Source organism: Nannospalax galili, unplaced genomic scaffold (assembly GCF_000622305.1).
Source record: "Nannospalax galili isolate Female #2095 unplaced genomic scaffold, S.galili_v1.0 scaffold744, whole genome shotgun sequence".
Lineage (NCBI taxonomy): Eukaryota > Metazoa > Chordata > Mammalia > Rodentia > Spalacidae > Nannospalax > Nannospalax galili.
In genome coordinates, this window is record NW_008351509.1 from 23,156 (window position 1) to 48,492 (window position 25,337).

A 25,337-nucleotide genomic window follows, 5' to 3' on the forward strand; every position below is an offset into this window, starting at 1 on the left:
TGGTCCACATAGTTCCAGGACAGCTGGGGCTACAGGGAGACCCTGTTTCAAAAAGACCAAAAAAAAAAAAAAAAAACATTTTAAAAGAAATACATGTTGTATTGTATTGAAATGAGGTGTGGGATCAATATTGAAAACTTTCTTCCATGTACACTGCTAACCCTCAGTTACAAGCCCCTTGGCTCATTGAACTTTCAGTGGTATTTTCACATTGCTGTTTCAGAACTGGAGTGATTAGTATCTTCTGTCGGGGACACAGTCTCATACTTGGAATTCTTGGGTGCTTTGAGTATACAGCAGTTGTACATGCAAGACCCTTGTCATGTGTTTTTAGCTGATAGCCAGGTCTTAGAGCTTTAGTTCTTCAAATCAGTTGTGTTACTTAATGGAATTCAAAGCTTTTACTTATGAATTATTTGGCAAGGGATGGTTGTTTAACTCAGAACAGCTCTACAGATTGTCTTGAACAAGTCTCCAGTGGACACTCGTTGGTTAGCTGAAGGGTGACCTCCGGGTGTATCCTTGGTGAGACTGATAAAGCTGCCACACGCTTCCTTTCTCTGTAGTGACTCTGTCTTAGTAGTTTGGAAGCTTTCTTCCTGGAAACAGACTGTCCAGGAAGCCAGAAATGACTGAAAGAACTGAGAATGTGCACACCCATCTTCTGGGTGTAGTTCTCCAGGCTCAGCTGGTTTCTCTTGCTGGTGCCCTTGAAGGGCTTTGAAGTTTCAATGCAATGTGTTCACCATGGCGACTATCTTTTTAATTTGATACTGCCATAGTCCCCAGCTGTCAAAGCCTAAGCAAGACAGGCCCTAGAGAGCAGTGGGAAAATGGAAACTGACCCAGGCTGCCTCTTCCCATAGGGGAGCTTGGGTCTAGCTGTTTAAACACCAGAATCTTTGGAATCCTTTCCTACATTTTCTGGGAAAATAGCACATGCACTAAGTTTTTCTTCTAAAGACAGACTGCACCAGCACAGGTGAATACTCACCTGGCTGGACCCATGCCCTGCCCTTTCATGTTTCCCTGATCCACATAGTCCATCCATTTTCTGTGCTTGACAAGAAAGGAATCTTTGGGTGGGCTCCTGCCAATTGATGAGGTCATCTAAAAGAGTCATCTGTCTGTCTCCTGGTCCCTCCTGCAAGGCTGGCATCCTCAGCCTAGTGATGGCTTTTTAAAACATGGTCCTCTCTAGGACCTATAACTTAAAGCCCACCATCCTTGAGACATGGGGCACTGAGGGAAAGATGAGTGGTGTGGCCTCATCACAACCTGTGGATGCTGCCCCTTCCCAGCGTGGGAGGGCCATGTTCAGGATAGTCTTTCAGAGTAATGTGAATGTGCACCTGCTCGCTACAGCTTTGACTACATCCTAAGTGCTCACATGGGGTAGAAGACTGGTGTGCTCTCACTGTACACAGCCCCTTTCCACTGACGTAAAGCATGACTCTCCTGATGCTTGCATTGTATGACATAGATCTCGCTCCCCAAGGTCTGTACAGCCCCTACCTTTTGGGCTTAGGCCCAGCACCCTCCAATGTAGCAGCCTGGCAGATAGAGGGTGACCTGGGGACATGTACCTGAGGCTACAATCCGCCAGGCTCCATAGTTGCCCTGGTGCAACAACTGCATTCCTGGGACATTTCATGAGCCCTTGCCATCAGCTTCGACAACAGCGGCTAATCTTTTTCTGTTCAGAAATGCACATGCTTAGGGTAAAATGTCTGCAAATCTGCTCTTTACACCTCTGTCTTCCAAACACTTGTATTATTCTAGAGTTTCCATGACAACCAGGGTGTGCAGCAAATACTCTCCTTGTAATCTGGCATATTTTCAGGAAGACCCACAAAGGATACCCTAGAAACAAGTTAGCCTCCCTTTGCAGTCAGTCAGCTTAGCTCATAGTGTGTTCAGGAGAGCACAGCCCCTGCTGAGGCTGCCTGCATTCTGCAGTAGAGCTTGTCCTTCTCCAGTTTGTCTCTGGTGTCTCCAAATCAAATAAATGTTACTACATTGTATAATCTTGAAGAAAATCTTTTCTTCCTTGAGTCTTCCCCCTTTAAGATGAATCTCTGGATGTCACAGTCGCCCTCTGAAGTGCGGAAGGTGCGTCATGTGCCGGTGTGTGTGCTAGGCCTGGTTCAGTGGTGTCAGTGTGCCAATGGCATTATGGACAGTGTGCTGACTCTCATTTAGAAAAGTGTTTATTTTAGGGAACGGAGAATAAAACTTTCACAAAATAAGCCAATAATAAATTTCACTTTTTCTAACTCATGTGTTAGTGTCATTATCATTTTTAGATGTTGTTGTAGACATAAGTTTTTTTCTAATTGCTGAATTTTTAAATTTATGAACACAGTGCATGTTCTACACAGTCTTGTGTGTCTTTCTAAAGTACTTGGAATAATATAAAGGTTTAAATTTGGGTTAAGTATAACGGGGCAGTGGGGTCAGACCTTTAATTCACTTGCTGTTGAATATTCATGTTTGAAAGAATTTAATAAGTTGCAAACAGGCTATTGTTTCCTTTCCTCTGTAATGCTTTGGTTGGACATAAAGACCACACTCAGCAGACAGAAGTAGAGAAAACTGGCCACAAGTGCCCATTCTAGTCTGTCTTGAGGAATTATTTTAATCACAGTCACTAGAGTTTTATGTATAAATGATGCTATGTAGTTGAGTAGCTTCCCTTCCTTAGTTCTGCTATAGCAGTCACATGAGTTTTTCTTTTTTAACAATCCTAGGTTCACGCAAAGAATCTGCGCCACAAGTTTTGCTTCCAGAAGAAGAGAAAATTATCGTTGAAGAAACTAAAAGTAACGGTCAGACAGTGATAGAAGAAAAGTAAGATGTCTTCCACTCTGTTAAGGCGGGCCTTTGCCCCTTAGTGGGCAGTACAGGGCTGGGGTGTGGCATTACAGGAGGGTGATGGGCTAGGCTACGGTGTAGCCTGAGGTACCCACAGGTGGGCTACTCTGAAGTTAGGAATTTAGACGAGGTGAGTGAGTAGACAGTTCCTCTGCTACCCCAGGTAGCCCTGGAGGCTCCACCTCCTATTCATGTGCTTGTTCTGTTTCCTGTTCCAGGAGCCTCGTGGATACTGTGTATGCATTAAAGGATGAAGTCCAAGAGTTAAGACAGGTGTGCCAACCAGTTTTTATTACTAATCAGGTTTTTTTAATGGGAGAAAAAAGGGAAAATACCGTATCAAACACGAAACTCATTGTCCATAAGCATAAAAATATAAAAGGGAGCCAGGTGTGGTAGCATATGCCTGTAGTCCCAGCACTTAGGAGGCAGAGGCAGGGGGATCTCTGAGTTCAAGGCCAGCCTGGTCTACATAGTGAGTTCCAGGCCAGCTGTGGCTGTAGGGAGACCCTATCTCAAAAAGACACACACACACACACACACACACACACACACACACACACACACACACACCCATATATATATATATCATAAAGCCATTGACTTAAGTGTGACAGGCCAGGAAGTGCTTCTTTAAAGTAGCTTGTTTGAACTTTTTAAACCCAGATTTTGAGTGGATAATCTACAGTGCTCTCCATAATAGTACCATTCTGGGTACCCCTAGTTAGTTTGCCACAGAATTGTCTGTGTATGTCAGAAACCAGGACAGAGCAGCAAGAGATCCAGCCAGGTGTGCATGTATGTGATTTCTAAAAAAACTTTATTGTATTATTTTGTGAGTACGTGATGCCATTGCCCCTCTGAAGGTCAGAGGACAACTTTGTGGAGTCAGTTCTCTCGTTCCATCTTTACAAGGGTTCTTGGGACCAAACTCACATCACCAGGTTTGCTTGGCAAGTGCCTTTATTTGCTGACCATCTTGCTGGCCTCATTATGTGATATGTTCAACAGCTGGTAGGCAGATTTGAAGGGTGATCGGAGGTGCTTAAGGCTTATAGGGATAGACAGGTATGTTCTGAGGGTGAAGTACCTGACTGGGCCTGGCACATGGTGGAGCAGTGTCCCATGGCTCCCCTCCCTCTGCAGGGCTTCTCGCAGGGCAGCACACCTTCCATTTCTGGCGCATTCAGTTGCTGTTGCCTCCACTCCACATTTGACTGGACAGGGAACTTAAGAATGCCAGCAGTTGGTCAGATAGTGATAGTTCCTATCAGTTTCCAGCCTATTTCTTCTATTGTGTTTTATCAAGATTCTCTTATTTATGATGGGAGCTGACCAGAGCATCCCAGTGCCTATTCACACTCTCAGCTTTGCCCACGCCCCTTTCCACCCAGCCCCCCTTCAGGAGAAGAATGCTTTCAGTGCCAAGGTAGTGAACATGTTGTGGTCTGTTGTTTTCTAGGATAACAAGAAGATGAAGAAGTCCTTAGAGGAGGAGCAGAGGGCCCGCAAGGACCTGGAGAAGCTGGTGAGGAAGGTTCTGAAGAACATGAACGACCCTGCTTGGGATGAGACCAATCTATAGGGTGACCTCATTCTCACAGGCTGAAGACCAGCAATTCCCAGACCAGGCCAGGGCCCTTGGCCTCAAGCAGGGTGACATTCAAGACTGAGGAAAGTGGTCTTCATCAGGCAAATGGCAGTGATCAGGCCATTGCTGAAGCGGCCACACGTGAGGTATAAACACTGAGGACCAGGCTGTGCACTGTCCCTCTCCTGACATCTCTGACCTCATTCTGCAGTGACTGACCAAAGTCCTGGCTTTCGGACTTCTAAATGAATATATAAATACCGTATACATGTACTTCTTGTAAATACTGCATTCTGAACACACACCTGAGATTGTGGCTGGGCTCACCCTCTTCTAGGATTTCTTTCTTACCAACCTTTCTGGCCACGGGGACTTGAAGTAGGTGTCTGTGCAGCTTTGGTAGCAGCTGCCTGCTCCCTGGTGGAGAGCTGCCTGGGCATCTGTCTGCCTCATTCTGCACAGCGGGGGCTCCAAGGTGCTGTCAACAGTGCCCTACTTGAGCACATTGAACTTGTGTTACCAGTCTTCTCTTACTGCAGTATTCCAGTCTGAGACCTGTGACCATGCCCAGGGCATCGTAGTAGCTGGGTAAGACTCAGCCTGAATTCCAGGAACTCAACATCACCATCTGCCTGTGATGCTCGCTCCTGCTGCCCTGTCTGGATGGAATCTTTTGTTACAGAAGTGTATCACAGGGTGGAGAAGTGGGTCAGCCTTGCCTACAGAGGCTCATTTAGAAACCTGACAGAGTGTAGTTTGGTCCTCCCTCGAGAGAACTAGACCCTGTACATAGATGGATTATTTATTACATATTCTACAGCCAGTGAGCACAGTGGTGCGCGAGCCTATGCTGCCAGGGAGTGATTTCAGCCATGAGCTCTGCTTTGCCACTGGCTATTGCCAGCACTGTTTGGGTCACTGAAACCCCTCTTTCCCCTCTGTGATAAAAAATAAAGCAATACATACCTGAAGTTCAGTTGAACAGTGAAAGCCCAGAATGAGGAGCACCCCTGCCATGCCCCACCCTACTCTGCTGCCCCTCTGGGCTCAGGTGGGCTCCGAGAGGCCAGTGGCCTGGGTTACAGCCCTGTTAGTGGGGCCAGGCCTAGAGACCTGTCCATGGGTCTAGGGCTTCCTTTTGCTTTGGCAATAAGTAATAATGACCTCAGGAGCTTAGAGGTCAGTTTTGAAGCCAGAGAAACTTTTCCATAGAGAAGTGTTAAGTCTTTAAGACTCAAGTGGCAGCACCGTTGCAGGTGCCTCAGGACAACCTCTGCCCTCAGACATAACGGCGTGGGAGGTTTTTGAGTGGGGCGTCTGGAGGCACTTTGTGTTCTGTTCTTCCTTCACACTCTAGCTGATTCCAGTCTCTGGCCCCTGCTGGTTTCCTGCCAGGACCAGGCACAGGTCTGTCAGGACTCCCCAGTTTACCCGGCTTCATTTAGATCACTCGCTAGACTCTAACTCCTGTTAGCATTTTACCCATTTGTGCTAGGATAAGAAAAGATCAGGTGTTTTTGTTCTATTTTGTAAGCCCTGTTTTTACAAGCATTTTGGTGATCCATGAGACATAGCAGCAGAACAGTTAAGAGTTAAGTGCGTTTGCTGTCACAGCAGATTTTAACTCAGGAACAACTCTCCTCGAATCTCTCCACCACTGGCGACAGGTGGCTGGGGTTGCTGCACCTCCTCCAGCAAGAGTAAACGAAGATGGTTCTTAACCACTGCTGATGTCGCCGTCCATGCCCAGGACGATCTCTTATAGACCTGCCTTAATGATATGCTTGGAGTATTTTATAACAATACTCACATTTCTAACATCCCTTTCCCAGACAGGGTGACCAGAGGTTGTGTTTTGACATGTTGCCTTTTCTTTCTGTGGATCCAGCATCTTCCCAGGCTCTCCAGAGAGCGAGCAAGGATCTGTGAGATTGATTCATTTTGTTGTGGGGGGAGGGGTGTTTGAAACAGGGTCTCCCTGTAACCCCAGCTGGCCTAGAACTTGACCAGGCTGGCCTTGCTCTCACAGGATGGATCTGCCTGCCTCTGCTTCCTGAGTGCTGGGATTAAAGGTGTACATGACCACATCTGGCTTGAGATTCTTTTTAAAAACCCACCCTGCCGTACAGACCCATGTCTCTCTCAGCACATCTCTTGAGGATAGGGCTTTTATACCAATGATGCAGGGGCACCATTCACCAAGGGTTACTTCTCTGCTCTCTGAGGAATGAGGAGACAAAGCCGTTTCCTATCCTGTAGATGTGAAGCACTTCCCATTCTCAACCATGTTCAGCAGCAGCTGAAGCTCCATTGTACTCTCCTGTCTGCTGTCCTCAGGCTTGGGCCCAGAATGCCTGCCGCGCCTGTGTACGCCTCCATGCCAATCATCCCACTTCCTCGGGATGCCTAGGGCGCTGGCTCCACGGGAAGCCCAGACTTGGCGGGCAACACTGGTGTTGACCACTACAATCTGTGTGCTACATTCTTGTAATTATTAAACTCATTATTTTTCTTACTGACAAAATGTGCCACTTGATCTTCTTTGATACATTCACTGTCTGCATGTGTTTGCTTTTTAGATTTGAAAATCCTGGCCATTGATTTAATGCCTTGTTTACCTTGGAAATCAAGTCAAGAAATGTTTTAAATTATATATATATAAAATGTGTATGAGTGTATTGCTTGCACGTATGTAAGTGCACCTATGTCATACAATGCCCTCGGAGGTCAGAAGAGAATATTGCATCCCCTGGAACTGTAGATACGGATGATTTTTAGCCACCATAAGGGTGCAGGGAATTGAACCTGTGTCCTCTGTAAGGGCAGTCTGTGCTCTTAACTGCTGAGCCATCTCTCCAGCCCCCAAGTCGAGATTTTGGAGATAAGATTTGGAAAGAAAAAGGTTTTTGAAAGGACAATGCAGTAGCAGTTTTCACATTGACTACAGCCTCTGTCTGTCTCATCCACTACATTAGAATAGTTATTGACATGTTAGGAAGTAGACCATTGTGTGGAATCCAGTAAAGGGAGCAGGATTTTTTGTTGTTTGTTTTTTTAAAGACAGTCTCCCTATTATAGCCACAGCTGTCCTGGAACTCCCTATGTGGACCAGACTTGGCTTCCATCTCACAGAGATCCACCTGTCTGCCTCCAGAGTGCTGGAATTACATGCCCCACCATGCCTGGCTTTACCTTTTTTCTGTTGTTTGGTTTTGGTTTTGGGTGTTTTTTTTTTTTTTCGTTTTTTGAGACAGGGTCCCTTGAGGGAGCAGTTTTGAAGGCATCTCTGGGTCTTTTACAAGAACCGATAAAGTACAAAAGGAAATTTCTGTGTGCTTGTCTGTCAGAATTACACCTAACTCTTTTCCAAAGGCTGTTGAGTATCCCTGGTGAAGAGGCCTCTCTCTTCAGTCAAGGGTTGGAAGACCTTCAAAGGGAGAAAAACCATTAGAGAGCCTGACATTGGTATGGATTCTCTTGGTAGGTATGCTAGCTTTGCATTTCTGTGATAAGACTGTTTTGGCTCGTGGTTTCAGGGGTTTCTGCCCATGATGGCTTAGCCCTGTCACATTAGGCCTGTGGTGACACAGTACCTCATAGTGGGCATGTGGTGGAGGAGGGTAGTCACCTCAGGGTTCCCAAGGGGCAAGGGGCCAACAGTCCCCTTCAAAGACATACCCCAGTGACCTAATTTTAAAGGTTCTACCACTTCCAGGTAGCACTACCCAGAGACCATGCTTTTAGCACAAAGATCTTTGTGGGCACTCAGGATCCCGTCTGTAGCAGTGGATTCCTTTCAGAAATCACACGCTTGCCTAAAGGAATTGAGCTAGTCACCTGGTCATCTCAGGAGTGGGGGCTTCGTTCTGGGCTTCATTGCTTTATGGTTGTCAGGATCCTTTACCATAGGACCCGTTGGCCAACCAGAAAGCAAGCTTGCAGGCAGTGAGACAGCACAGATGCAAGCCAGACACCCACCCCCATGGCAAGTACCCTGAATGTGGGTCAGGTGAAGTGAGACCCTAGTCCTAAGCCCCGCCACAAATGAACATTAGTTGGATTGAGGGAATGTGGCACTCTGAACCAGGTGTCCTGTTAGTGGTGATGACTGTCTAGAAAGTGGTATGTGTAGTGCAGGGCATGACTAAAGTGGACAGTGCCTGTTGGTTACTGAGGTGGCAATATAGGGTGCCTGAGGAACCTGGAAACTATAATCTCAAGCATTTAGTTATTTGAGGCAAAAATAAATAGGGATTCCAAAAATATTCTCTGTTGATTTGTGTTGTGATTGACCTAGGGTGCCCTAGACACCTTGAGTTTGAACTAGCCATGTTAGAGGCAGATAGGGCCATCTTTTTAATAATAGAAATACTTGTAGCATGCTGGAACACAGCCAGAAGCACCTGCCCTGTCTCCTTTCACCCTTTAGAATGAATACATTTTACTTCTGAGCAAAGGCCAACTTTTGCATTTTGCCATTTTCCCACAAATGAGATTATGCTATCTTTATACTCACAGTTCCCATTGACGGATGCATTGCAGTTTGCTGGAGCCTGCTGTTAGTATGGGGTGGGGCACAGTTGCTGTTGTGAAACTGTGCTAAGAAGTGTCCTCATACACATCTGCTATGAGTACGACCATGGCTTCCAGAGATGCTGGGGGTAGGGCGGCAGGTGATGGAGTCTGCCATGCTCCTAGGTGTTTGAGCACTGATGCCTGTGACAACACTACAGTACTAACGCTTTGCTTTCTAGTGTGTTTGTGGGAAGGAGAAAGGTTATTTTGGTTTTGAAGTGAGGTCTTTACTAAGCTGGGTTAGAGCTTGCAGCAGTGTTCCTGCCTTTGCCTCCCAGCTGCTGGAATTACAGGTGTTTACCACCGTGTCTGGCTTTTCTTTGTGTTTTTTTCCTTGTGCTTTTGTATTGTTTTGTTTTGTTTTGTTGAGACAAACCCTCACTTATGCAACACAGGCTAACCTGGAAATCACTATATAGCCCAGGCTGGCCTCCAACTTGTGTCGGTTCTCTTGCTTCTGCCTCCCAAGTGTTGGGATTATAGGTGTGAGCCACTATCAGGAATGCTTTTAATTTTTAAAAAGAAATAGAGGGGAAGGAGCCATCAACAACTTTTTCTCCATTCCTAACTCAGAGCTGTGCCATGCACTCCACAAGGAGCTGTGATTGGGTGACAGGCATGCCATGGGATAAGGTTGGGGCCCTGCCTGCTGCCCTGACTGGTCCCTGTCTCCAGGCAGTTCTCACAGATTAGTCTTCCAAGTGTAGTGACCATCTTTTCTATATCAGATGAACTAGTCTTAGGTCTGCAGTCTGATTCCAGTGCAGCCTCTCCAGCCTCAGCCCTTCTCCAAACTACTCTAAAGCAAATGGGAGCTTCTCAGGTGAAGCAGACAGGCTGCTCCTTGCCAGCTCCCAGGGCTGTATCTGAGGATCTTGGTCCAGGAATCTGTGTTGTTAAGAGATCACGGTAGCAAGTCGACACCAGAAGAAGGTGATGAAGGAAGTGAGCAGGCAGGCTGCTAAGTGGAGGTCTTTCTTTTTAGGTTTACAGTCTCAGCAGCTCCATGGAGCAGGCACAACCATGGTTTCTGGGTTTTGCAAAGTCAGAGGCACTGCCTTGCTCCTGATCTCCTCTCAGGTCATCGTAGTGTGTGGACCAATAAAGAGAGCCGCTGCACAACTTCAGCCTTTTGTAAGCACACAGGTCCAGTTACAGAAAAATTCTTTGAACAGCTAAGAGATTAAGTCACCCAGGAGAGAAACAGCTCATTTATTTTTCACGTGCACATGGTACCAGAATTAGCAACAAGGGCTTCAGGATTTCTGAGCTCTGAGCAAAGTACAAGTGGGGTTATATAGGATCTCGTTTTATGGTTGCCACTTGGACTGTATGGCTGTTTTCAATGATACACCATGTTCTCTCAGGAAAATTCCTTCCTGAGTTTGCCTGGTCATCATAGTTTACAAAGTAGATGTTCCAGGACACCTGGTCAGGACACCTGCTGCCTTTTGATCTATTGCTAGGCCAGGCTAATTAGGCTAAGAGTTGCTGTATTAGTTACTTTCTGTTGCTGTGATAGAAACCCTGACCAAAGCAACTTAATAGAAGGTTATTTGAGCTTAATGGCAACAGAGATTGCTGGAGGAGGAGCAGAAGCTAAGCTCTCACATCTTCAAGCAGGCACAGGAAACAAGAGCAACTTGAGATCCAGCAAGGCTTAAGAACTCTGTAGGCCGGCCCCCAGTGATGTGCTTCCTCCAGCATGGCCACACCTTCTAAGACCTCACAAAACAGCACCACCAACTGGGGACAAAATGTCCAAATACTTGGAGCCTATGGGGGACATTCCCATTCAAACCATTACAGTTGGTCAAACAGTCATTACAGTTTACAAAAAACAGATATCACAGGCAGAAATTTAGATATTTGTTGCATTTGATCTACACTTCTATCAGAATAACTGGACTAGCTGTCTCATTAGACCATGTGATAAGCTCTCCATTTTCTTAGTTTTCCATCTTTATCTGTAGTTTGGCATAGTTAGCTGGAAAACATCCTAAAGCTTGAAGTATTAAAGAGTAATGAAACATCTCAGGGTAGTAAACATCAAAGAATAAACATCACTGAGTAGTAAAACACCAAGGGGTTGCATTTCAAGTTAGTAAGTAAAACAATAGGAAACTTTAAATGGCTTAAACTTAGGAGATAATATTTGATTATAAGTATGTGATGGAAGGACACAGGGATGCCTGGACCAGCCCTGTCTCCTCTCCACAGGGCATCTCAGACCCCTCAGTTGGAACCTCACTTCTCTCTCATACCCACTAGGTTTGGGACTCTTCCGAGGAAAGCATGCGCTGTGGGAGGGAGCTGCCACCTTTACCCAACTAAGAAGTCTGTGAGTCTGCTGCCCCTCAAACGCAGCCCTTGGTCCTGTTCTGTTCCTATCCTCCATCTCTGTCCCTCCCGTCAACCCTCTCTTGTCCCCTACCCCATCCCCCAGCTCCTTGTGCGACTGTCAACATCACATGATTTCACCCATCAGAATGGACTCTCGATTCCCTGAACAAAAGCTTCTCCCTGACCCTTCTCTCAGCTGAGCTGTGTTTCTGTTTATGTATGGATCCTGAGCTTATGAAGCAGAAAACCAAGTGGTGGCTGCTTCCGTTCCCAGGAGGGTGGCCTGTGCTGTCCCTGGAAGACTGGCATTTGGATTGCAGCATGGACCTGACTAGGGTGGCTGTGTGTAGGCCATTGTCCAGGGATTTTGAAAGCCACAACTAGTACCTTTGTCCTTTAGTCCCCAAGTGCTGGAAGCCTTGGCTTCCTGTGTGAATGTGGGAAAATAGCCTCCTTGGCTTTTTATTTTACTTTTATCAGTTTTCAAAGTGATGGCTCTTGTGATGGCATTTTTGTTACGGACCCTGAGCATGTTCACTCCCTATTACTGTCTTCTTTACCCTCCTCCACTTGCCAGTCCACTTCCTCTTCCCAAATACCTCCCTTTTATCCTCTTGTCATGTGTGTGTGTACATGTAACCTTGGTTGCATACATGAGGGAAAATATGCCTTTTGGGGTCTTCCATTGGAGCCATGGTGATCTCCAGTGCCATCCATTATTCTGACAAGGACATAACTCTTTATGGCTGAGTAAGACCACTGTTTACACATAACACTATCCATTCATCTGCTGAGGGACACCTAGGCTGGTTCTTTAACTTGACTGTTGTGGATAGCGCCACAGTAAATGTGGGAGCCGCTGTCTATAGTGTGCTGTCTTAAGATTCCTTTTGGTATTATTCCCAGAAGTGCTGTAGCTGGCTCAAAAATCAGTTTACTTAAAATAGATCAAAGACTTTAAGACCTGAAGCTCTGAAATGGTTTAGGGGGAAAGAAGATATAGGCAGAGGCCAGGCCTTTCTGAAAAGGACTCCAGTAGCTCAGGAAATACTGGAATGGACAAATGGCATGGCATGAAACAGGAGCTTCTCCCAGCAGCCCTTGGCTTTCACAGGTTCTTACAGAGCTGCCTCAGCTCCTCATTCCGTGGCTGCAGCCTGTCCCTTGTCCCCATACGGGCAGTGCTCTCCAGGGTGCTGTCTGCAGTTTCCTCGTCTCCACCCTCAATGCTCCCCATTTCTTCCCAGTCTGACTTCCATACCCAACATGTGTTCCTGCAGAAATGCCAGAGAACCCCTTGGTCCTGGGAAGTCCTGCCCCAGGGGAGCTCTGGGCCTGCAGGTCTCAACTCCCTGGAGCAACATATACACAGAGTATATTTCTTCACCCTGCCCTCCTCATGCCCTGCTCTGTCCTCACTTCCTTCCCTTCCTGGCCTCTGCTCTTACCCTCCCCAGCTCTCTCAGTTACAGTGACCTGTGATGGCTCTGTGGAGCTGCTGGAAAGTTCCCTGCAGAACAGTTGGGGCCTGCTTCCCAGTGAGGGAGTGGTGAGGGGCAGGTCGGCCAGGTCTGTTGGTGTCTCCTGAGCGTTTTCATCTCTGGCTTCTGCTCACAGGGTGCCATTGGGGAAGGTTGGCGGTGGCCAGCTGAGGCTCCCTGCTTACTTTGTAGCCAGACCAGGCCTTGGTGGTGGTGACTTCAGGAGGGTGGCTCTGTCAGAACTCATCATTGCACTGACTAAACAGATGTAGTTTTGTAACTTAATGCTTCAATAAAGCTGATAAAGGCAGTTGTCCCTAAGGCGGTTTACTACAACTTTGGAAGTCCCAAAGGCGGAAGTCTGGAAGGAACCCAGTGGCTCTTGAGTGGTGCATGGATGGTGCTGTGGATGGCTAGGTGAGCCAGCATTGCTTGGCAGCTTCTGATCTGCAGCGTGGATGCACCTCCACCTTCTGTTACTACTACTCCAGGTCACAGGAAATAGATGCAAATGTCAGGGTCTGCAACTCCATTCACCAACAGGTGGCAAGTGAGCCGTTACCATGGCCAAGGGTAGAGATGGGAGGAGGGAATTTAGGGGATCAGTGCAACCTGTTCTTTGGGAAGTGAAATTGATAGAGTGCAGGCCAGAGTAAGAAGACAAGGCACAAGGACCTATCAGATGAAAAGGGAGACTGCTGCCCCTACTTTGGATGGCAAGCATTGCACCAGGACGCCGCACAGTCTACGGCAATGAAACTGCATGTAGAAGCGAAACACATACATTCCTAGCAGGAAGCCTGAAAACTGTGACACGGACAAAACCAAGGAAGCTGCTCCTAAGTTTGTGACCCCCACCAGGTACTGGTACATCCTTCCCAGCCATGAGCAACAGTAATCGTGAAGTTGAAGACAAATCTTCCAGAGGATAGAAATGAGTTCACACTTGGCACATTCGTGTTCCCATGCCAGTGTGACCTTGACAATGACAAGAGCAGGACCAGTGTCGTAAATAATAAGCACAGAGATTGCTAAAGGAAACATGGGATTGCGTGAGTCAGCACATGGGCAGTGTGCCAACCAAACTTGGTTACTTTCAAGCTCCAACTTTGGCTTAAGAGTAAAAGGAAATTAAAGTTAGGCACCACCTTTACAGAAAAGAGTTCTGTACGTGTTATTGGATTCCAGAAATGCAGGTGGTGAAAAATCATTGCCGTTGTTGGGGACGAGGCAAAGCAAATGGGATCACAGGGACCATTTAGTCTGAGAACATCAATAAAGCTGGTGCAGAACACAGCCCCCACCTCAAAGGGAATGGCAGGGAATACATTCTGAGGCAAACACAAATACCCAGGAATCTGGATTTAACATGTTCCCAAGTGGAGACAATCACATGAACTTCCATAGTCACAGAACAAAAGCCATACATCAACGCACTTACTGATAGACTGGTGGAAACGTGTGGACGGGCTGTAGCAAAGCTGGAAGATCTTAGCTACAGGTCTGGTGCTGTCTGATGACATTCTTAGCATCAGGGTGTGTGGAGCTAGTGATTTATTTACTTATTTATTAATACATTCCAAATGCTTTTACCTGGTTATCACAGGGATGTTAGATTCGACAGGTGGGGCAATGAATGGTTATAACAGGACTAAAGGCAGCCTAAGAATTTGGCCATGGGTCTACAACATTCCAACTCATTCACAATCATTGGGCTGGTCAGTCACTCAGCCTTGCACACTTCAATGTAGGTATGACTTTCTTCTTGGGATTTCAGTTCACTGTCAACATGTGTCATATTAATGACAATGGAAAGATGAGTTTCTGTGATGAGTCACATTTACCCTGATCCAGTACCTGCCTGGAGTGTGGAGGCAGAAAGGGAGAGGAGAGCCATGGGTTATAGAAAACATAAAACAGTCACCGTTGTCAGTGATTGCAATGTTTGTGTAGAAAAATGCAAAAGTATCTACATTAGAATTAGTAGTACTAGATACAAAATCTATATGGAAATTGATTTTCTGTAAGCAGGAACAAACAGAGTATTAAATTTTGTCAACAAAATTGGGAATAAATAAAATGAAAACTATGCGGCCTGGATGTAGGAATCCACAAAAATGTTGAAAGAAATTAGAGATCTAATGGATCTGGACAGTGGTTAGGAGCACTGGTTGCTCTTACAGAGGATCTGGGTTTAGTTCCTAGCACCCACATGACCTCCACACACCAGACAGGCACTGGGACAGGGTAAATGTGACCCTCTTTATTTCTCCTCATCGTAGAAACTCATCTTTCTGTTGTCATTAATGCAATGTCAGTGAACTGAAGTCCCCAGAAGAAAGCCACACCGATGTTAAAGAGCCTGCAAGAATGAGTGACAAAGAACAGTGATTGTGAAGAATTGGAATGTTGCAGACAGACCCCACCGTCCATAACTCCAGTTCCAGGGTATCTGATGCCCTCTTCTGGCCTCTGCAGGCATTTTGTGTGTAGTACACTTACATACATGCAAGCAAAACACACATACACACAAAAAAAATAGAGGTCAAGTGAATGGCTCTATTAATCACTTAGCAACTCAACATTGTGGATGCTATGCTGAAAAATAAAACCCTGTATTTTCTATCCCTTTTCTAAACCTTGAAGAAAAAGTTATGTGATTTTTGTGGGAATGAAAAATGTCAAGAATGGGTTAAGAACCTTGTAAAGATGAACACAGTGGGAAAACTGGTTAGCGCTGGTGTAGCGGAGTCCCCAGCAAATGGACATACAGCTGGGAACCACACATACCCAAGTTCTGCACAATGACTCAGGGTGCCCTGGAGTACAGGTGACAGGTCTGTGGACCTGACCCTCCCACCCTGCTGATGGCACTGTGGGCTGGGAATGCGTACACATATACCTTCCTACTGAACAAACCAGGTTCGAGGAGTGAAACCTGAACTTGGGCTCCCACCCTGCTGAGCCAAGCTGCTCCTGCAGCTCCAGTTCAGCTCTGCACCCCCCGCCCCCATGGCAGGGCTATGCCCTTGGTGAATTTGAGAAGCTATAAGGGGAGTCCTGACATCCAGCCTTGATTTCTCAGCCCTCTTCCTCGTGCAAGACAGCCAGTTCCTCTGCATCTGACTTCACTTACATATGGAATGACAGCCAATCACCAGCTTCACCCCAGGGAGCCACAGCTACCCAGTTAATTAATTTCCTTCATATTTTGCAGCCGCCAGTTTTTAATTTTGTAAAGTTGTCATACCCACAAGAGTTATCACTTAGGTACATCCTCTTGATTATTAAATACCAGCCACTTTTGTTTACAAATAAAACCAAGTTAATTAAGTTAGTGAGATTAAAACAGCATCAGAGCAGTAGGCAGAGTGATCATTAATTAGCATCCAGCAGTGTGTTGAAGAGCAGAGCCCTTGCAGGGCAGGTTTCCCCATCAGAGCTGAGGACCAGGTCCAGCAGCTTGCTCCCGGCATCTTACCCTCCAATTGGGGAAATTCCAGCAACACCTGGAAAGACACTACCAGCTGGCACTTCCCAGCAGGGAGGCAAGAGGAAGGCAACTCCTTCCAATGAAACCTTTGACCAGAGGCAAGTAGACAGTGAGGACCCTACCCAGGGAAGTGGGCACAGCACGCACAGGCCCTGACACAGGTCCTGGGGAGGCCTGTCCTGTCTCCTTCCATGAGAGGGTCCCTTTATTTTTCTCATGGTTGTACTCCAATAGTGTCTGCCAAAATAGGCTCTCCCAGAGAGAATCATGAACTACAGGAAGCTCACGTAAGATCCAGAAGTCTGATCTCACAGCCAAGGTCAAGAGTCTGTGGTGGCAGCCCATGGGGAAGAAGGGACTTGGACCCAGGGCTTCAGAACAGCACCTTGTACCAGGTACCCTTCCCAGCCCATCAGTGTGCTTTCTGTATACATCCACTCAGTGGAATAAAGTGCTGTGACACCCGAGTGACCTCACGGTTCCTTGTGATGTCACAACTGGTGGGGACTGGTCTGCTTCTGTTCACACCCCCACTGGCCGTGAGCAGCAGACAGGAGGAAGAGGTGGCCAGTTCCAAAACATTGTTCCCACTTAGAGGATAATAAAAGGACAGGGCAGAGAGGACTCAGCCCAGGACATGTTGGACAGGTGGGTGGCCATACCCTCCCACCTTGGGAGCAGGAAGAACCCTCAAGGCTTGACCTGTTCATTCCCTAGTACCATACAACACATCCAGTGGATGGCCAGAGGGTCACCCTGGACTGAGGAGTCCTGGCACATCTGCAGGTATGGATGCTCTGGGCCCCTGTGCTGAGGTGTCCCATCTTCTAGGTGTGGAAGCCTTGGGCCCCTTTGTTGAGATGTCCTGTCCTCTAAGTGTGGAAACCCTGGGCCCCTATGTTGAGATGGGCCCCCTGTGATGAGGTGTCCTGTCTTCTAGGTATAGATGCTCTGGACCCTGTATGCTGAGCTGTCTCATCTTCCAGGTGTGAACCCTCTGGGCCCTTGGTCCTAACGGGCCTGGTCTTCAGGTGTGTACACCCTGGGGCCCTCCCATGCTGAGGTGTCCTGTCTTCCAGGCATGTTTGACCACTGCATCTGTGTCAGCTGTTACTATGAGATATGCTCCAGAAATCAAGAAGTCCCCACCACACCTCCTGAAGAAACTTGCAGGTAACGTGGAAGAAGCTGTTGGGCTGTTTGTAACCTGAGTTGACCTTCCAAGTTACCCAGCTAATCTGGGCAAGGGAGGCGGGAAATGTGTGTTTTCAAAATAACCATAAAATCTCCATAGTCTTCAATTTCATCACAGAACACCTTTACCTGGGATTCTTGCACAAGCTTTAAGAAGCAATAAGAAGTTAAAGGGTCAAAGGCATTTCCTGTCAGGTGCTAAATACATTGTTCACACTGTTCAGCTACTTCATAATTCCTGTCTTACAAGTGGATCTTATTTATTTATTTATTTTTTAGAAGGTCTCACCTTGTAGACCAGGCTGGCCTGGAACTCAGAAATCTACCTGCCTCTGCCTCTCAAGTGCTGGGATTAAATACATATAACCACATGGCATTATTATCATTATTATTAAAAATATTTTTCAGCAAGGAAGCATACCTTCTCTCCCCAGTGAGCCTGTGAGCTGATGTCAGACATTTGACCCTGGGTGTTGAAGCCATGCCAAAATGTGATTTTCTTAAAGGTACACTAAGTATACAATTGCATTTACTTTGAATCAGACAAGGGAAGTATCTAGAAGTGCATGTCTGTCAGGAGAAGCATCAGACCACTGGAGAAATTTGTCTCTTCTGCCCAGACCCAGGGATTAGAAACTTCTTTCTCAATTGAACTTGCATTCATGCATTACAAATGAAATAAAAGGAAAGAAGAAGTTTGTTCATCTTTTGTCTTCTTTAGAGGGCAGGTGGAGAGCTTTTCTCTGAGGTTCCCTGAGTGGAAAGCCAACTCCTACCCAGGGCTGAGCTAGCTCCATAGGCTTAGGGTGTGAAGGAAGCCTGGACATGTGCTTCTCCATCATACTGGGAACCTCCAGGGGTAGAAGACCCTCAGGAGGGCCGTTTGTGGTTTCTGATCAAGAGCACACGAGATAAGGTGATATAGTACTGGGGCCACAGAAAGAGCATCAGAAATGGCCAGGCCAACATTGTGTGCTTGGCATGAAGTGAGTGGCCCTCCATTCTCCTGAAAGGAGAGCTGGTAGTCAGAACAAAGGGAGAGAGGATTCTGTCCTTGAGGTCCTCCTGCACAGTCCCTCTTGGTCTCTACTTAGAGCTATGAGGTCCAGGGAGCTATTTAGGTGGCCTGGGGGCCAGTGTCCCTCTAGCTATGCAAGGGCCTCCTGGAAGCTGTTGGGTACTATCCCTGGATTAGTAAGATCAGAGCTGAGACACCTGTGCTCCAGGTGTGTGGGACAAGGTGAGGCATCTTAGGGGTACAGGTTAAGCCTGGGCACAGTCCAGCTGCATTGTGGGGGCAAGAGGCCATGTCAAGGATGTGCTCTGCTCAGCTGCATCCTGAGGCAGGATGTGGTTCTGACTTGATGCCCTGCTTTCCTGATGGCCTATTTTGCCTGTCTGCTGGTATTCCAGCTTGGACTATGGTACAGGAATAGAGCAACACTCTAGTATTCCTTCTAGATAGTGGTGGGGCTGTCTCAAAGCCTACTGAGAAACTGTAAAGAGCTGAAATGAGGGACTGGAGAGATGGCTCAGCAGTTAAGAGCACTTGCTGCTCTTGCAGAAGTCCCAAATTTGAATCCCAGCATCCACATGTCAGCTGACAACTGTCTGTAACTCCAATTTCAGGGGATTCAATGACCTTTTCTGTCCTTTACAGGCATTGAACAACATGGGTGCACTTACTTACATGCAGGCAATACATGCATACACATAAAACAAAAATAATAAATTTTTTAAAAGTACATAAAAAAATGAGGCAGCCTGAGAGGGACTGGGCATCTATAGATGCCAAACAACTCCCAGGCCGGGGGTGCACAGTCCAGCCAGCTCCGTACCACCCTGTCACAGGTAAGCTATGTCATAAACATAGCTGAGCACGTTTGTATCTTTCCACCATGTCATATTTATTGGATAATAATAAACACATAAGATATGGTAGGTGGTTTCAGTGACAGCAATTTACCAGATACCTCACTAAACTTGGTAAACTGATCAAGGTGAATATAGATACCTTTATTCTAGTTTTTGATTATTAATATTAACTCTCATACCACACAGTAAATATATCTCTCTATGTATGTATATATGCGGATTGCAGAATGGATGCTAAGGGTTAGTGAGAAGCTGCAGAGTTTCTAGATGTTTCAGAAGTGGGCTAATGGAAACATAAATGGAGCCTGCATTGATAAGATAACAAGCCAGCTGCAAGGAAGAAGCTGTTGCTATGAGTCTGACCCTGGGGGTCACAGGTTTGAGATCAGAGCTGCAGCTTTGAGTCTGACTGAAGAGGCTAAAGGGCAGGACCAGGTCCCTGTGAGAGAACGGGCAGATGGTAACAGCATATTCAGCTGTGAAACAGGTAGACCAGCAGACAGCAATTGAGTAGACCACATCGGCAGACACATTAGATGGGCACAAAAACTGGAGGAAGCCCCAGGGACAGTTAGGCATTCTCTGCCTGTCAGTCCTTGGCTCGCATACAGGATGGCCAGATGACAGGTTGGTAGGGCCACTGCCGTTGCTGTACAAGGTGTGTCTACCTCTTTATGGGGTCCAGGTGAGGCAATCAGTCTTTCCTCAGTTTGGTGTGTCCAGTAAATTCTTGGGCCTAGTTTTCTTGATATGATTTTAATGTGCCCATGTGTCCCTACAGTCTCAGGTCACCCCAATAAATGTTTGGAATGGCCCCTTTTCTAATCCTATGAATAAGTCATTTACCGGTCTGTGCTGCATGGGTGGTGCAGGACAGATGGTGTGGTTCGTGTCTCCATCTAGGTGCATAGAGTTGTCTCCCAGCCTCAAAATAGAGTCTCTCAAGGGAAGGTAGTCTTAAAAAAATCACTCTTTTCCTTAATATTGAGTAACTTAGAGCAGAGCACAGCTTGACTTCAAAACACCTTCACCTCTGAGCACCTTCCTGCCTTTGTTCCACCCTGCTGGTTGTGAGCCCCTCCTCTTCCCCGTGTGCACAGACTTACTCATCCTCAGGTGGAAGACAGCCCAAAGCCACCCTCTCAGCCATCCCAGGGCATTGGTGACCTTGTGATCAATGACCTCACTCTAGGCTCTCTGCATGCTTGGTGGCGGGTCCTATCCTACTCCACAAAGTGCAGCAGGCACTCTGTGCCGGGATGTCCAAAGCAAGGAAGAATGAGAGAATAGAGGTGAAGCTTCCCTGGGAGAGGCCAGGGAGAGGCTGTCTTCAGAGCCTCCATTCACACAGGGAAGAAATGGGCTGTCCAGTCCTGCCCAGAGGCAAGACAGACATAACATCCTCTCTCAGACTTGGCCTTTGTTTGCCTGTTATGTCTAACCTGCGTATTGCCTGGAAGTTGATCTGCATAACGAAATTAATGCTGCTTCCTTCAGTGTTGCCATGACAATGAAATTGTTTCTCCAAATGCAAAGTGCTGTCTGCACTGTCTGTGTTCCTTCCTGGAGGCCTGTGGGGATTACAATGAACTCTCTGACACCCTTGCCTCCAGAGTGATTGAGCACAGGGCTACAGGGTCCACTTACAACACATGATGGTTCCTTGTCTCCAGTCTCCTGAAAGTCCAGCTAGGACATGTAGTTCAGCTCTGGGCCCTCGGGGCCCTCCACACTCTATCCACACAGCCTGAAGGAGGGTATGTGATGTGGGGTGGGGAGGGGTGAATTGTCCCTCTGCCATCTCTTGGGCCAAGCTGTTGTACAGGAAGTGGATCCTGGTACTGTGTCTGTGACTCCTGACCACGGCTAATAGCATTTGTGTGTGTGTGTGTGTGTGTGTGTGTGTGTGTATTGTATGTGTGTGTGTGTTCCTGTGTGAACATGTGTGCACATGTGTGGAGGCCAGAGGTTGTTGCAAGGTGCCTTCCTCAATCACTTTCCACTTTGTGTTTTGAGGCAGGGTGTCTCACTGGGTCTGGATCTATTCATTCAGCTAGACTGGCTGGCCAGCAATCCAAGGCATTCTCCTGCCTTCACCTCCCCAACTGCTGGGATTACAGGCACATGCGGCTGTGCTCACTTTTTGTGTGAGAACTCAGGTCCTCAAGGTTACCTGGCAAGCACCTTGCCACTTGAGACATCGCCCCAGGCCCTCTGGGAGATTATTTGCAACCTTGGACTCAGGGTGTCTTGGGAAAGGAAGAAGAGGAGATTAGGAGCAGTGGGTTCTGCTGGAAATCCTTAAGTCCGAAAGACAAATCACCCCAAAGTAATACAAACGTTGTTCAATGCCATCAAGATGGGGTGGCTCTCCTGTCATCCCTCATGACAGTTTGCAAAGAGGATGATGACGATCCTGTGGCTGAGTGCCTACCTGCCTGGGCATACAATTTGGCCATGTGGAAGCATAACTGATGGTAGGGGCTTGGTTTGTTCCTCTAGCCTTAGGATAGATGGTATCCCACTGCCTCTGGCCTGTACAGAGTCCCCTGTGTGACTTGTTTACTACCCAGTTGAGTCAATCAGCTGCCACCACTACTAAGTTGCCGCATCCCCTACTAGCCAAAACCAGTTTATAATAGAATAGTTTTTCCTATTTCTCTCCTTTAATCTCTCGAGTTGTACAAGGTCACTCTCCTTTATGGGCATGTGTCTGTGGGGGGGGTGTCAAAATGCTCATTCAATTTTGGTTCTTTGTTTAAAAAAAGATTTTATTTTAAAATACATATCTGTTTGTGGGGGGGTATGTGTACATGAGTGCAGGTGTCCACAGAGGCCAGAGGTGTTGGATCCCCCTAAAGCTGGAGTTATAGGTAGTTATGAGCTGCCTCACAGATGCTGGGAATTGAACCACTGGGTCCTCTGAAAGAGCAATGCACACCCTTAACTGTTGGGTCATCTCTCCAGCTCCCAAGTTTTGGTCCTTTAGACTCACCTTTTAAATTTAGGACTAATCCTCAGCCCATGTTGCTAATTTTTTATTGACTTAAAAATTTTTTATTGAATTTTTGTGTATTTCAGACAGAAAATCATCTTTATATCCCCTTACCCTTTGGCACCCTCCCATAGACCCCCAATCGAGTTCATACATTCTGTTGTGTTAAGGCCTATCATGTAAAGTTAGTGTCCCCAGATGACCCTCAGTGCAAATTCATTCACCAGGATTTAGTCAGCCTATCTAGAGTCTCTCCCTTCAAGAAGATCAGCTCTTCTTCACCCAGCAGTAATCAGCTGCCTATAATTATTCCACTAAGATTGGGGCTTGCTGTTCATTTGCACAGTTCTGTGCTGGGCTTTTGTCTACCTAAGTTTGCATGGGTCTTGTGCATGCTGACACCTTTGCTGTAGGTTTGTATGAGAAGGTTCCCAGATACCGGTAGTATTATTTCTGTATAGTCATGAACCTCTGGCTCTTAAAATTGTTCCACTTCCTCTTCGTCAATAGTCCCTGAGCCCTGGGTGGGTGGACCTCAGTATAGGAGTCCTGTCCAAGGACCCACACTCTGCTGACTCTCTGCATTTTGACCATTTGTGACCTTTTGTGTTCCTGGCCCTCTGTTGCATGAGGGAGCTTCATTGATGAGAACTGAAAGGTTCATTAGTGTTCTCTTCATCCCTTGTTCCATGTTTCGTGAATGTTAGGTGTAGAGTTTGCATCCTAGATGTGCCACTTAGGCTTGGACAATTCACAGAGAATCTCTCTGTATGACCACTTGTGTAACTCTGAAATAATCTCTGTTGAAAAAGAAGCTTCTTTGACTGGGATACTTGTCTGTAAATTTAAGGATCTACACTTTGCACATAGTAAGATATTACATTTGTCTAGGGATATGAGAGCCTTGGGTTTCACAGTACACATGAGTTTCCTCCCTTTGAGTGGGCTTTTAGGCAGCTAAAAGCCAATTAGGTAGCTGTTGATTACCCTCAAGATAAAAGCGCCACTACTGCACCAATGTCATTTGTGCTGGTCACTGATATAGTCTAGGGTTGGACCGTTGATTGATGTTCTCCCCTACCAGTTTGCATAGTGCTATGAGAGCTAGCCTTCAGGAGAGGTGGCTTCCAGGTCAGTTCTAGCTCCATTGCTCCAAATCCTGTGTCCTAACTATGTCCTGTCTTCAGCAATAGGATCCTACCATCAAGTCTGGAAGGCAATCAAGGACTGTGGCAATAGCCTGTGTAATTTTGGGAGTCACTGGAACTACCCTAGCCAACAACTCAAAGGAAGTTTTCTCCTGTCTGGCACTGTTTCTTGTTATGTTGTCTTCAGCTATACTCACAGAATCATGTAAGGATATTATATGTGTAATTTTTAATAGGTTTTTGGACTAAAGCAATTCCCTCTGGTTTTTATACTAGCTAGGCACTATTTATCTCTCCTCTTTCTCTCTCTGTCTTATTCTCCTTCCCTGCCCTCCCCATTTAAAGTGTCCGCATTTTTGCCATTTCTCCCTTGATAATTTATGTCTGCTATGGTCCCACCTCTCTTAAGTTCCTTCTTCCCCTTTATTCCCATAGTTCCTTGTATAGCCCTCCTTCTCCCCCTCCCTTTTAACTACCCCCCTTTTACCCATTTCTCCCTTAGTAACACCTGTCTCCTTATAGTCTTCTCTCTTGGATTCCTTCTTTCCCTTTACTTCCCTGGTTCCCTTCCATTTTTCTGGTTCCTGCAGTCACATCAGGATATGTAGTATCATTTATAAGGATTTGGTGCTAGGATCCACAAACGAGGGAGTACATACATCTTCTGTTTTTCTGAGTCTGTGTTACTTCACTTAGTATAACAGTTTCTAGTTCCATCCATTTACCTGCAAATTTCATGATTTCATCTTTCTTTAATACTGAGTAGAACTCCATTGTGTAAATGCACCACAGTTTCATTATCCACTCGTCAGTTGAGGGACACTTAAGTTGCTTCCATCTCTTAGCTATTGTAAAAAGAGCAGCAACAAACATGGTTGTACAGTGTCTCTACAATAGGATGAGCCCTTTGGGTATATGTCAAGGAGTGGTATAACTGGGTCATATGGTAGGTTCATTTTTAGTTTTTTAAGAGTTCACCATACTGCTTTTCATAGAGGCTGCATGGGTTTGCAATCCCACCAGCAATGAATGAATGTTCCTCTTTCTCCACATCCTTGCCAGCATTTGGTATCATTTGTTCTCTTGATCCTAGCCAGTATGATTAGAGTAAGATGAAATCTTAAGGTGGTTTTAATTTGTATTTCCCTAATTATGACATTGAACACTTTTTAAGCTGTTCCTTATCAATCTTTATTTCTGCTTTTGAGAACCCTCTGTTTAGATCTTTAGCCCATCTTTTTAAAAAAATAATTTATTGAGAATTTCATACATGCATATAAGGTATTTTGATCAAATCCATGCCCACTCCCTCCCCTCCAACTCCTTCCATATCTCCCCATCACTTTTTTTCTGATAATTTCATATACTCTTTCTTCTCTATTTTTTATGAGGCTTTTGGCTACTCTAACATTTCCCATTCTGAAGAGGTTATCCTAAAATCTTTTAAGGATTAGATAAAAGCTCCCAAATATTTTTGACATTTTTTGGCCTTTGGAACAGAGTATGTTGCTAAGAGGCCCAAGGACATTGTAAGTTTTAGCCAAGAAACTGGCTACTTTTCTTTGGCGTCTTTTTACCCTAATTGCCTAGCCAATTCCTACCTCCTACCTGTCAGTGGGTCTATCTAAAAGACTCCCAAATTGCATAAGACTTGTCTCAAGGAGGAAAAGAAAGTCTTTGAATCGTGAATAGGAGATGTGAAGGAGTAAAGGCAAGAGTAATTAACATTACAAGTTCTAGACAGGGAACTAGAAAAAAGTCAGAACAG

General features: G+C 46.2%; 2 protein-coding genes across 2 annotated transcripts in view; both read left to right on the forward strand.

Moving 5' to 3' along the window:
* The window catches only part of Arhgef7 (Rho guanine nucleotide exchange factor 7), a gene marked incomplete at its 5' end in the record, with an annotated part of 29,891 nt that extends 22,909 nt beyond the window's left edge, over positions 1-6,982 (forward strand). The window contains 3 exon segments of the mRNA XM_008848400.3: positions 2,751-2,850; positions 3,093-3,147; positions 4,337-6,982. Of these exon segments, the coding sequence (XP_008846622.1) occupies positions 2,751-2,850; positions 3,093-3,147; positions 4,337-4,459 (278 nt within the window).
* A 10,490-nt stretch (positions 6,983-17,472) lies between these two features.
* Positions 17,473-25,337, forward strand: part of Tex29 (testis expressed 29) — a 31,997-nt gene continuing 24,132 nt past the window's right edge. Inside the window, exon 1 of the mRNA XM_008848440.1 lies at positions 17,473-17,530. Coding sequence (XP_008846662.1) covers positions 17,473-17,530 — 58 coding nt within the window. The remainder of the gene's footprint in view (positions 17,531-25,337) is intronic.